We start from the raw sequence: 13,797 nt of genomic DNA on the forward strand, positions 1-13,797 counted from the left end.
TGCGGGTCACACTCACTCTGATACGCAGCCAACTGCGTAAAGAAGCTGACATAAAACTCAAAGGAAGTCATGACTCTTGCAAAAGACAAAGGGTGCACAAAAGAGCATAATTCAAATGGGAAACCTGCCCATTAGTCCCAGCTCAGCCCAAGGCTTTCCACAGCTCCTCGACATCAGTCAGCTGGTTGTCAGCTGTACGTCAAGCAGTTTTGCTAAAGGGTTTGAAGAAAACACTTAAGTGTAAAACTTACTCCCTGATCCTCAAGGAGTTTACAACAGCGCTGGAGGGATTAGCCCTGTAACTAACACTACAGGGCGGTCAATGAAACGTGACAAACTAGTTGGCAGGGGCCTTGAAGGCAGAGGAATTCACAGTTAGGGATCATTTGGGGGTAGGGGCTTGTCAAGGAAGGCTTTAAGAAGTGGGATGTAAGCTAGGGGCAAAGCGGCGGGTAGGGTTTTAGGCGTGCGGGAAGCCGTGACGTTGCAGGTTAAAGACTGACCAGGGCACGCGGGGGTGGTGCGCGGGGCGGAGCCGCTTGACTCCTCGGGCCACGGCGCGTGCGCCGCTAACGCTCGCGCCGGGCGCGCGGCCCGTGGGAAGCCCGCCAGGACCCGCGAGCGCGAGACCCCGCGCTCCAAGGCGGGAAAAGTCGGACGCATGCGCAGCTCGGAGCTTCGGGCTCGCTAGGATGGGGAAGGGGAGGAGGAGTTTCCTAGAGGGAACTTGACCTGTTAGCAGCCGCGGCCATGGCGGCGCGCTTGCCGCCCTCACAGCTCCCTCCGCCCCTCGCGCGACAGTTGGGGCCCTGGTCCCCACGTGTTGGGCTGGGAGCTGGGGCACACGAAGTGCTAAGCGAGACCTCGGGTCTTGCGGGCGCAGCGCGGGAGGGCGTCGTGGACAAAAGCGATTTACCCCGGCGGGGCGAAGAAGAGTCAGAGGGCCAGCGAGGGCCAGGGGGGACAGCTGCGGCTCAGGCTCCCCTCCTCAGCGCGCCCATGGGGTCCATGCGACTAGAGGGCATTTCGGTAGAGGAGGCGATGGTGACCCGGACGCAGCTGCTGGAGGAAGAGCTGAGCAGCGTAAAGGAGGAGCTGGCCCTGTGTCAGGTATCGAGGTGGCCGCCGGCCTTTCCCCTCCACAGCCGGGCCGGGGCCGGTGGGGAAGTGCGCCCGTCTCCTTCTGCCTTCGGCTGCGTAGCTGCGCGGGTTTGGGACCCACCCACCTCCGCCCGGCGGCGCCCGGTGCCGGCTCCCACACCCAGCCTGGCCCGCAGCTCGGGGCTGAGGGTGGCGGCCTCGCCCGGCTCGCCGACCTCGGGCTCCCGCCTTTCTCCGGACAGTGGCCGGGCAGGGTCGGCCTCGGCGCCCTGGGTTTGGTTGACCTCACTTGGATCCCACCAGAACGCGCAGCCGCACCCCCACCGCACCCAAGCCCAAGGTCTGTGTCGTGACTGTAGTGGTACTTGGTGCAGCAGGAGTGCAATCCCTGAGTTGAAATGTGGAACAGGAAAGTGGAAACACTTTTATTGAAATAAAACCCATGGATGAAGGAGCCTGTTTTTAATTGTCAAACCCACACTTGCCCTTGTTCTTAAGTAAAACTTAAGTTGTTAAAACCGACCAATAATTTTTACGGAGTCTCAGGCTGGGAATTTTCATTCACAGTAGATGATGCTTAATATTTATTAACCAACTATGTTAATTCCATACTTCTGGAGTGAGAAATCTCATTTTCATCTTGCCTGTGAAAAGCATTTACTAAATCAATTGCCTTAACATTACTTTCCTGTTATTTGTAGAATTTGTATATACCAAAGATGGCTTGACTACTCATGTTCAGAAAGATTTGATTTTCCTTTATAGTTTTGCATCCTTACCACCATCTCTTCTCTGATTTTACCAGAACCTTTGACAGGGTTGGGTGACTAAATGTTGGGAATTCACTCAACAGTAGATCTTTGAGTCACTCTGTCTTCAAGACAGAACCAATTAAGAACTGCTAAACAACAAGGTAACTTTATAAACAATATCATAAGTTTAGATTAATAAAAATTCATGAATTTCATTCTCATAGTTCTATTGGATTCTTTTGCAGGATTTTACTGATTGAGTCAAGGATGTGAAAACACAGCAGTCTTGTTCAAATTGAATATGTCTTTGCTTAAACAAGTTGGGGAGGTATTATGTGACTGCCTCCTTTTGACTTTCCATTCTCTGTTCTTCACTGGTTAAGGAGCAAAGGGATAAATAAAAGACACCAAGGAATTAAAGCGTTTTGTCATCTCACTCTTCACCTTTGGGTAGTTTAAAGATGTGAATCCATGATAAAGGGCTTTGTTACTTTGGCAAGTCCTAATCTAAGATGCTATTTGCCCATATCTTCTACACCCTTTCTCCCCTACCCCTTACTCTGTATTTACCATAGTTATGCCCTGAGCTGGATAAGGAACTAAGATGTTTACTTTTGTGACTGACTTGATTAAGAAATCAGTCTGTTGGAAACAGCCCAATGACCCTCTTCCCCCAATCCATTAACTATTATATTCTTTCAAAATGTGACTATGGAAGATGTAAGAATTGAGATGGTCATAGGTAGCCTAGAACAATAGTTCTTGAGATTTTATAGTACTGACACTGTTAGATGGTCATAGGCATTCCAGTAATGTGAGATGAGGTTGGCACTATCCCATACCATAAAACTTCAGTCAAATCATAGTCCTGCTGTTGGGGAAATTTGGGAGACATAATAATTGAATTGTTTTATAAAAAGCATTTAAGTAATTAAACATTCACTTTTACATTTTTAAAATTAGTTCTTCCACTTATTTATTAAGCTAGAAATCACAGTACCCAAGAATACATAGTATTAACCCCTATGTTTTCCACAGCTCTCAAAAATTGTACCCAAGATAAGAAATTCATTTCACATGTCAACCTAGTAAGTAGACACACATACACATGCCTATAATTTCAGAAAGAATATTTACCCTGTGTGTCCTGAACTCTGATGTTTTCTTTTAAAATCTATTATTTAAGAAAGTGCTGCTAATATCTACTAAATTAATTTCACAGCCCAGTAATGGGTCAAATGTACAGTTTGGGAAAAAGAACCCCACTAATTAATTAGTCTCTGGTCATAAGTTGCAGCTTTATTTAAGTTAGTTGGTTTTTTCCCACGTTTAACTTACAGGAATTCAATTATATGTGCTTGGTGAAGAAAAAGAAAGTGATTCCATGTGCCATTCCAGTCCATTGGAATGACTCAGAATAAGCATGTAATAGAAAACAATCTCTGTTCCAACTGTTTCTCTTAATATGAGTATCTCATCCTACTCTATGTGATTGTGATATTTAAACTTTTTTTCGTATGGCCCCAGATTAGCAAGCAGCATACACATGCTTAGATGAAGAAAAAGTGGTTGATTTCAATGTGGGAAGAAAAGTTGTCTGTATTGGACTTACTGAGGATAGGTTAGCTTCCAAATCTAGCTTTTTCTAAGGAACTTTCAAAGGTACTCCAAAGATCAATTTTAAGTTCATGGCAGTCATGCTTTATTCACTGATTTAGAACCTAACTTCACCATACTCTTAATTTTGATTTTGTATTTCAAGATTGTGGTCTATTTGTGACCAAGAATGGGGTTGTGGGTATGTGTATGTGCACCTTTTTCACCCCTTGTAGAATATCAGATGAGAAAAAGTTATGTATGTGTAATGTATATATGTATAGACACACACACAGGTGTACATGCACACACAAATTTATGTATATCTCAAACCATATTTCTCTTTTTAGTCACAGCCAAAAATATTTACTAAACCTATATACCAATTTCAGGTAAAGATATATTATGGCATTTAAATGAAATATATGTGCATTACTCCAACTTTCATGATGAAATTAACTTTCATGATGCATGTGATGTTGGAATTAAGAGTATATGACTAGAGAAATCAACCAGTTACATTTTTTAGTGGACATTTAGGTGTGTTGAAACCTTGTCCAGTAATTCACAAAGAAAAAAAAAATTGAGGGACTTCCCTGGCGGTCCAGTGGTTAAGACTCCGCGCTTCCACTGCAGGGGGCGCAGGTTTGATCCCTGGTGGGAGAACTAAGATCCTGCATGCGGTGCAGCACGGTCAAAAAAAGAAAAAAAAATTGAGAACATGTTGTATAATTAGAATTCTCACTGTTGTTAGGAGCTGTATTCTAATAGATGAATCTTTTTGTACAGTTATTTTTCATAATGATAATTTAGTGAGTGGCTAGTTTGTGCCATACTTTGTAATTAAACTCTTTCCATTGTTTTCTTTGAGTTCTGGTAGGAAATTATTTGTTTAAATATAGAAAATAGTTTTCATATGTTTGTTGAATTCATTCCTGCAGTAGAGGTCAATTGAGGGCCTATTATGTTGGCAGATACTAAACTAGGTGGTGGGAGAGTGGGTACCCAGTGAAAAAGACAATTTTGAGTGTCTATGTCTGTAAAGTTGACATTTATTTCCATGTTGATAAGTGAAAGTCAAAGCCAATCCACCGCCAAGATAACTCAGACCCAAATCTTCGTGCATTTAGTCAACTCTCATTGGCTGAGTTTAATAAACTTTGTGAGAAGGAGTAGGATTTTTTAATTTATATTTTAAATTATTTGATTCTGTGTGGAAGTTCTGTAGTAAGAATAAATTATTTTATAATGAGTAATATTTAAGGATTTTTACTTTTAAATTTTTGGAAAGAACATTTTAAGTGCCCAAAGGAAAGGAAAATATAAAGATAATATGGTTGGTAGTAGTTAGTTTCCTTGTTTTAATAATGTGTGGAATAGTTTGGAAACAAGTTTTGTGTTTTTGGGGGGCTTTGTTTCTTTCTGTATATGAAGGAGCGCCTCTTTAATAATTAGAGGTATAATCCACATTGAAGATAATATAGCATTTAAATAACTAAAAAACTTACAAAAACTAATACATATTGTACAATAGTCTCACAATCCATTTGTAGCATTTTATTGCTCACAAAAGAACTTACTTCTTTTTCTCAAGTATCACTTATACATTTGAGTATTTTTAGGTGACAAAATCTGAATACCATTGCTGATCATAAATTAATAACAAAAGAAATTAATAACTGAAGTTTAATAGAGAAATTTGGAAATTAGAAAGTTCTCCCCCTAATGACTTCTGGGTATAAATTGTAGTTATAAATTAACAATAGACTGTTTCTGGAGGAGTCTTTTCTTCTGGTTGCTTTTTTTTCTGGCCTCTATGATAAAAACAATTTAAGGAGAGTTTGTTGTTACTTTCTCTTTGGTGGGGATTAAAGAGGAGATGTGAAATAACCATTAACCATAACAGTAGCAAAAAGAAAGAAAAGAAAAAAATGTATAAATTAATATGTAAAGATTTTTTTCATCAGATATTTATTGATTTCTTACTTTGTCCCTCTAACTGTATTAGAGCTAAGTCCTTTATTAGTAAGTCATACTTACTTAAGCTGGAGTAACTCAGTTATTTTTAAATGTTGAAAACCTACTCCTTTTTAAGTTTTTACTTTTGTTAACCTTTCTTGCTTAGTATTTTAGGTAGAGGAGTTGAGGTGAAAAATACGTGCGACTCTTCACTATTTTTTTTTTTAACATCTTTATTGGAGTATAATTGCTTTACAATGGTGTGTTAGTTTCTGCTGTATAACAAAGTGAATCAGCTATACATATACATATATCCCCATATCTCCTCCCTCTTGCGTCTCCCTCCCACCCTCCCTATCCTACCCTTCTAGGTGGACACAAAGCACCGAGCTGACCTCGCTGTGCTATGTGGCTCCTTCTCACTAGCTATATATTTTACATTTGGTAGTGTATATATGTCCATGCCACTGTCTCACTTCGTCCCAGCTTACCCTTCCCCCTCCCCGTGTCCTCAAGTCCATTCTCTATGTCTGCATCTTTATTCCTGTCCTGCCCCTAGGTTCTTCAGAACCTTTTTTTTTTTTTTTCAGATTCCTTATATATGTGTTAGCATATGGTATTTGTTTTTCTCTTTCTGACTTACTTCACTCTGTATGGCAGTCTCTAGGTCCATCCACCTCAGTACAAATAACTCAATTTTGTTTCTTTTTATGGCTAATATTCCATTGTGTATATGTGCCACATCTTCTTTATCCATTCATCTGTCGATGGACACTTAGGTTGCTTCCATGTCCTGGCTGTTGTAAATAGTGCTGCAGTGAACATTGTGGTACATGACTCTTTTTGAATTACGGTTTTCTCAGGGTATATGCCCAGTAGTGGGATTGCTGGGTCATATGGTAGTTCTATTTTTAGTTTTTTAAGGAACCTCCATACTGTTCTCCATAGTGGCTGTATCAGTTTACATTCCCACCAACAGTGCAAGAGGGTTCCCTTTTCTCCACACCCTCTCCAACATTTATTGTTTGTAGATTTTTTGATGATGGCCATTCTGACCGGTGTGAGGTGATACCTCATTGTAGTTTTAATTTGCATTCCTCTAATGATTAGTGATGTTCAGCATCCTTTCATGTGTTTGTTGGCAATCTGTTTATCTTCTTTGGAGAAATGTCTATTTAGGTCTTCTGCCCATTTTTGGATTGGGTTGTTTGTTTTTTTGATATTGAGCTGCATGACCTCCCTGTATATCTTGGAGATTAATCCTTTTGTCAGTTGCTTCATTTGCAAATATTTTCTCCCATTCTGAGGGTTGTCTTTTCGTCTTGTTTATGGTTTCCTTTGCTGTGCAAAAGCTTTTAAGTTTCATTGGTCCCATTTGTTTATTTTTTCTCTAGGAGGTGGGTCAAAAAGGATCTTGCTGTGATTTATGTCATAGAGTGTTCTGCCTATGTTTTTCTCTAAGAGTTTTGTAGTGTCTGACCTTACATTTAGGTCTTTAATCCATTTTGAGTTTATTTTTGTGTATGGTGTTAGGAAGTATTCTAATTTCATTCTTTTGCATGTATCTATCCATTTTTCCCAGCACCACTTATTAAAGAGGCTGTCTATTCTCCATTGTATATTCTTGCCTCCTTTATCAAAAATAAGGTGATCATATGTGCGTGGGTTTATCTCTGGGCTTTCTATCCTGTTCCATTGATCTATATTTCTGTTTTTGTGCTGGTACCATACTGTCTTGATTACTGAAGATTTGTAGTATAGTCTGAAGTCAGGGAGCCTGATTCCTCCAGCTCCATTTTTCGTTCTCAAGATTGCTTTGGCTATTTGGGGTCTTTTGTGTTTCCATACAAATTGTGAAATTTTTTGTTCTAGTTCTGTGAAAAATGCCATTGGTAGTTTGATAGAGATTGCATTGAATCTGTAGATTGCTTTGGGTAGTATAGTCATTTTCACAATGTTGATTCTTCCAATCCAAGAACATGGTATATCTCTCCATCTGTTGGTATCATCTTTAATTTCTTTCATCAGTGTCTTATAGTTTTCTGCATACAGGTCTTTTGTCTCCTTAGGTAGGTTTATTCCTAGGTATTTTATTCTTTTTGTTGCATTGGTAAGTGGGAGTGTTTCCTTAATTTCTCTTTCAGATTTTTCATCATTAGTGTATAGGAATACAAGAGATTTCTGTGCATTATTTTTGTATCCTACTACTTTACCAAATTCACTGATTAGCTCTAGTAGTTTTCTGGTAGCATCTTTAGGATTCTCTATGTATAGTATCATGTCCTCTGCAAACAGTGACAGTTTTACTTCTTTTCCTATTTGTATTCCTTTTATTTCTTTTTCTCCTGTGATTGCTGGGGCTAAAACTTCCAAAACTATGTTGAATAATAGTGATGAGAGTGGGCAACCTTGTCTTGTTCCTGATCTTAGTGGCAATGATTTCAGTTTTTCACTATTGAGAACAATGTTGGCTGTGGGTTTGTCAAATATGGCCTTTATTATATTGAGGTAAGTTCCCTCTATGCCTACTTTCTGGAGGGTTTTTATCATAAATGGGTGTTGAATTTTGTTGAAAGCTTTTTCTGCATCTATTGAGATGATCATATGGTTTTTTTCCTTCAATCTGTTAATATGGTTTATCACATTGATTGATTTGCATATGTTAAAGAATCATTGCATTCCTGGGATAAACCCCACTTGATCATGGTGTATGATCCTTTTAATGTGCTGTTGGATTCTGTTTGCTAGTATTTTGTTGAGGATTTTTGCATCCCTGTTCATCAGTGATATTGGTCAGTAGTTTTCTTTTTTTGTTACTATTTTGTTTTGAAGCAAGCTATAAGATAAATTTACAGATAACATTGGTTTCAGGGATTTTGTAGTTTCATCAACATACCTTTTAAAAAGAGCACATAATGTTACATAGTTTAACTTTTCCTTCACCAGAGGTTTATGACGTGTAATTTCTATATATATTGACATTTCTTGTCCTTAACTGAAATCATTTTAATACCTAAATGCGGAATTCTTGCTTCTAAAAGGTAAAGTATGATATATAAGAATAGTTAGGTAAGGTAGTACTTTCCAGAACTCAGGCTGTCAAAAGTCTTTAAAAAACAGTCAAACAAAATCAAAGATTTGAGCATTAAAAAATGAAAACATAAAAATTTAAGAAGTAAGTATGGGTAAATATATTTCCAATCTTGTAGTAGAGCAGGCCTTTTTCTAACTTGTAGAAGAAAACCATAAGCCATAATGAAAAAGATAAGTTTGAATATAGAAAAATAATAACTACCTTTTCCCCAGAAATCTCCATCATAAATAAAGTCAAATAAGCAACAACATACTGGGAAAAAATAATTGTAACACATTTGGTAGACTTAAGTCCAATTTTAAGATTTCCAATGATATTTCTTATATTTAATTGGCAGAACTCTGTCACAGGGCCCATGGGCAAGAGAGGCAAGTCTTTTAGTTGGCAGCAAAGATCAAAAATGGTTTCTGTTACTAAGAGGAAGGGGAGAATGGATGATGCCACACAAGTAAAACCAGACAAGTAAACTACCAAACAAATATAGTATTATAAAATGAAATGTGATTTGAAAAAAAAAATTAAAAGGGTAAGGGGTTACCAGAGATTTGTGGGTTTTGGTGGCTATAAATATAGTAGTTAGGGAAGACTTCTCTTCTCTTGAAGAGGTAACATTTAAACAAAGACCTGAGTGACGTGAGGTAATAATGTACATGAAAATCTGGTACATTGTATATTTAAAAGGACCTGGTGCAAGTAGAGCCAGAAGGTCCATGTGAAGAAGAGGGTGAGTGATAGATGAGGCTGGAGGGCCAGATGGTGTAGGGTCATGTGGCCTTGGTAGAGTTTGGATTGTTTTCCTAATCTGATGGAAATCCACTGGACAATTTTGAGCTGTAAGGAGCCCAGGGGACCATTGCAGAGAGCTAGGCAAGAGGTAGAGTTGACTTGTTCTAGGATGGTGGATAGTACTTGTTCCACTTGTACTGGGTAGAAGTGTTCAGAATTGGGATATATTTTGTAGGTAAGGCTAATAGGATTTACTAATGGTTTGGATATGAAATGTGAAGAAAGAGCAACCAAGATTGACTCCTAGATCTTAAGTTTTTAAACAATAAGTAGGTGGGGGTGTCATTTTCTGAGATGCAGAGAGGGCAGGTTTGTGAGAGGGTCGGAAGTCAAAAACTTTATTTTGGATAAATTAAATTTGAGATGCCTATTAAGAATTGACAATATAGAGGACCTTGAAAAATGATTTTAGCATTATGGTGGGGAGGGAAATCTGACTGGAGAAGGTTACAGAGTGAATGGGGAGTGAGGAAGAAGAGATAATGATTGTAGGCAACTGTTTCAAGGAATTTTGCTGAAAAGGGCAGCTGAAAATGGAGCAATAGCTAGAGGACAGTCTCATTTTAGAACAAATTTACGTTGATATTCAGCCCTTCAGCATTTGCACCCTCAAATGTGAGTAGTAGAAATAGTAAAATAAATGTGGGTTACCAGTGTAAGAACTTTTTAAAATAAAGCTTTCCTGTTATACTTTTCAAGAATCTGTTTTATAGTTATAGAACTAGGGATCAAGTAATTATGTTTTTCATTTTTTAATTTAATGCAGTATCTTGCCTTCTCTGCTGTAGCTACAAAGCAAAGCATTTAAAATGTCTTTTATTTCTTTAAGGCTGATAAAGAATTCGTATGGTCTTTGTGGAAACGTCTCCAGGTGACAAACCCAGATCTCACACAAGCATTCAGTTTGGTTGTGGAAAGGTGAGTTACCAAGTTATTTTTTCATCAGTATTTAGTTTGTTGAATTTGTTTTTCTTCATTATTAAAATTAACACTTGGCGTTAATCCCCTGAAGAGATTCATTTGATTTCCAAAGGAATGTCGAGCATGATATTATAATTACTGGATTTATTTCAAGGTGTGTCAGTTTGCTAAGTACAGCTAGGCCTTATCTTCTGCTCATATTCTGACATATTTGGGAAGTTTGCAGGTAAGAGAGACACTTTGTGTGTATGTGTTTGTGTGTGTGTGTATGTTTTAAGCTCTTACTACTCAACTTTAAAAATTGGAGAAGTTCCTGTTGTTTGGCTTCAGAGACTGACCGTGTAGGCAACTTCCTAGACATGATCCTTCCTAGACATGGCTCAGTTTTCCCCTAAGATAAATGCAGTGTGTACTTGAGAGCCTGGGTTGACCTTGCCAGAGTAGAGTAAGTGTTCTGGAATAGGTTGAGAGATTTCCGTATTACCCTGTAGGGGATGCCCAGTCATTTAACTAGAGATTATTGGGCCTCTCCTTGGTCATTAGAAACAGTGGAATGATGCTGGGTACTTCTTATCAAACATTTGGTATACAGTAGTCTCATGACACTTAGATAGTAATTAAAACACTTGCTTTCCTAGTAAATGGATTTCATTATATTTCCTAAATGAGAAGCTAAGCATATGGTTGCCTTTTCTTTTTTTTAATTGGAATTATGATTATATAATCTGAATATCAGCTTTGATAACTTGAAGTATATTCACCATTGGAGTCGCTAGCCCTGGGATCATTCTAATATTGTCTGGAATTTGACTTTGAAAAATCTATGATACATACCCATGGCTAATTTTACCATCCTTGGTTATCATGAACTCTTAAAACAGTATAATTAGTTTCTTCTCATGGTCTTGTATGTCTAATTCATCAATCAGATTTTCCCTTTTGATGATCAGAATTAAGTCTTTTGTTGAAGTACCCTTATTAGTTCCTCAGTCATTCTCGAGATTAAATGTGATCACTCTCAGTTTTACTGTTTTTTAGCAGAATAGGACTTCAGAAGATATATTCTTGGGATTTCTTTTGTCATTTCTGTGATTCTTTCATTATCCTCCTCTCCTTTTAGTTGTATACATTTTTCAACTTTCTAATTTGTTTATTTTTTACAACTTTCTAAAGCGATTCTTAATTTTCCCTTTACTCTTGGTTGAGACAGAACCAAATAATAAATTATTGTTAGGTCATCTTTCTCATTCTTTAAGATTTTTATTTTTCACATTTTATAATATACATAATATACGGTCACATAAAAGTATATCAACAATTTATAAATAAATATACACATGTTTTGGGGTGGGTACTCAAAAGCCTTTTGCTCATAAGATATGTAATGGAAAATTTTGGAGATTACTGCTTTACAGCTATAATCTTGAAAATTTTAATGTGCACAAGATATACTTGGAAAATTTCTTTTTAAAAATTTTTTAATTTTTAAAATTTTTATTGGCCTATAGGGGATGGGTTGGGAAATATCTCTGCAAGTTATGCCCTACTAGGGAAATGTCCATTCTAATTTTCCTGGGATAGCTTTTGGAGCTTTTTCTTTTTCTTGGAGCTGCTGCTCTTGCTGGCAGCAGCCTCTTCAGGTCCACGCTGAGTGGCTCCTCCTTGGAAGAGAATTTCCTCTTTTCCTTGGGGACTGGAAAATTTCTTAAAATGCGGGTTTCTGGAACTTTCCCTTGATCTACTGAATCTTTAGGGATGAGGCCCAGGAGTCTTTAAAATAAGCTTTCCAGGTAATTCTGGTGTCCATAGATCTGATGTCCAGGTAATTCTGATGCCCACAATGAGATACCTTGGAATTTGAATTGACTTTTGAAATTGGAAACTTGTAATATGCATTTATAATTTTATAATTATGTAAATATTATTTCCTTGAGAACCATGTAGTGTGTTTGGACCTGTTGATAAGGGAAATGGTATGACAAAAAAAGAATATTCCAAATATCAAAGTCAAATAGAATATCTTTCTTTATAGTCCATTAATTACCCAAATTATGCTACATTTAAGTTATTTTATATTTGTGCCTTGGTCTTCCTGGACAACATTTTTTCCCCCTGGAATTTCTAATTGCCTTTCTTTTCTGCTATTTCTTACCATAAAGAATGTCAATGTTCAGACATTTGAATAATGGGCTGAAGACATTCTTCCTTGGGCCCTTTGGTTTATGGTATGAATTTTGGCCAATTGCTTTCTAAACCTACTCATAGCTGCCATCCTAGGATTTCTTCTTATTGTACTCCTGAACTAGTTGCACAGTTTCTAAGATCCTACGTCTTCCTTTTTCTTTTGTTGGATTATATTTTTAAAATTTTTTTCTCAGAAGGGATGCATAAGTGGTCCACTTTCTGACTCCTTATGTGCCTAAAATGTCTTTCTTTTGTCCTTATGTTTGGTTGATACTTTAGCTGGACATAAAATTTTAAGTACATTTAATTTCCCTCAGATTTTTTAAAGTATAGCTTAGTTATCTTCTTTTAGCATACGGTGGTTATCAAGTGTATGTGTGATCCCAGTGCAAGTGAGATTCTTATTTCTTTCTAGATAGCTTGCTTGAGGTTTTTAGGATTTTCTCTTCATATATATGATATTTTTAAATTTCAACATCATCTTTTAATTTGAGTCTTTTAAAAATTCAGACTTCTCAGCCTTTGTGGGTTCTTTCAATATCAAGACTTGAGATTTTATTTCAATTGAAGAAAAATATGATTCTCATATTTTCCCCCTTGTCTGTTCTTTCCTTCTGTACTCTATTAGAGATTGGACCTTCTGGACTTGGCCTTCTTTTCTGTCATATTTTCCATCTTTTAATTTTGTCTCCTGAATGGTCTTCTTACATTTTCTTCCATCAGTACATGGATTTTTTTCCATTTACCCTATTTAGTTATTTGATTTTTTTTTTTAGTTTTAGAAATCAAAATTTTACTTCTAAGAAATTTCTTATTTGATTTTTCCTTTTTCATAGAAGTCTTCTTTAAAAGGATAACTTTTTAATCTTTCTGATTATAATTTTTAAGTTCTTCTCTGTTTCTTACATTATCTTTTTTTCCTGTTGGGTAACTTCTGTTTGTTCCTACACTTTTACTTTAATGCTGATAGTTTTTTTCAAGTGTATGATGATTCTTTACTGACTGTTCATGTTTTTGTATGAAGGTCTATATTGCTTAATGTAGAAATGTTGCTTTTAATGAGTTTACTTTGCATTTTTATATAACTGTTACCAAGAGGCTTCTCATCTGAATGAAGGGATTGACTATGGGCATTGTGTAAGAGAAGGGAGGGGACTATCAACAAGCTTTCCTGAGGGATGTATGGCAAATGGGCTTCACTGTACAGAATGAGAAGTAGGCTCTTAAGTCAGTCCCTTCTCTGATTGTATTGTTTGTCCCAACAACCATAGTAGGGACCTTTTTCAGGAACATGGTTCTTTTGAAAGTAGCCTTGGGCCATTTGTTATAGGCAAATACTGCAGGTAGCTGTTCTGAACATGGATGAATGGGAAGCCCAGATTTTTGATTAATGGTTCCTTAGTC

The 13,797-nt window shown here is 37.5% G+C and overlaps 1 protein-coding gene across 1 annotated transcript in view; it reads left to right on the forward strand.

Moving 5' to 3' along the window:
• Window positions 1–606: 606 nt before the first annotated feature.
• CNTLN (centlein) overlaps window positions 607–13,797 on the forward strand; it is a 337,062-nt gene continuing 323,871 nt past the window's right edge. Inside the window, exons 1-2 of the mRNA XM_061199082.1 lie at window positions 607–1,110; window positions 10,118–10,206. Of these exons, the coding sequence (XP_061055065.1) occupies window positions 751–1,110; window positions 10,118–10,206 (449 nt within the window). The 5' untranslated portion in view covers window positions 607–750. The remainder of the gene's footprint in view (window positions 1,111–10,117; window positions 10,207–13,797) is intronic.

Source organism: Eubalaena glacialis, chromosome 9 (assembly GCF_028564815.1).
Source record: "Eubalaena glacialis isolate mEubGla1 chromosome 9, mEubGla1.1.hap2.+ XY, whole genome shotgun sequence".
Lineage (NCBI taxonomy): Eukaryota > Metazoa > Chordata > Mammalia > Artiodactyla > Balaenidae > Eubalaena > Eubalaena glacialis.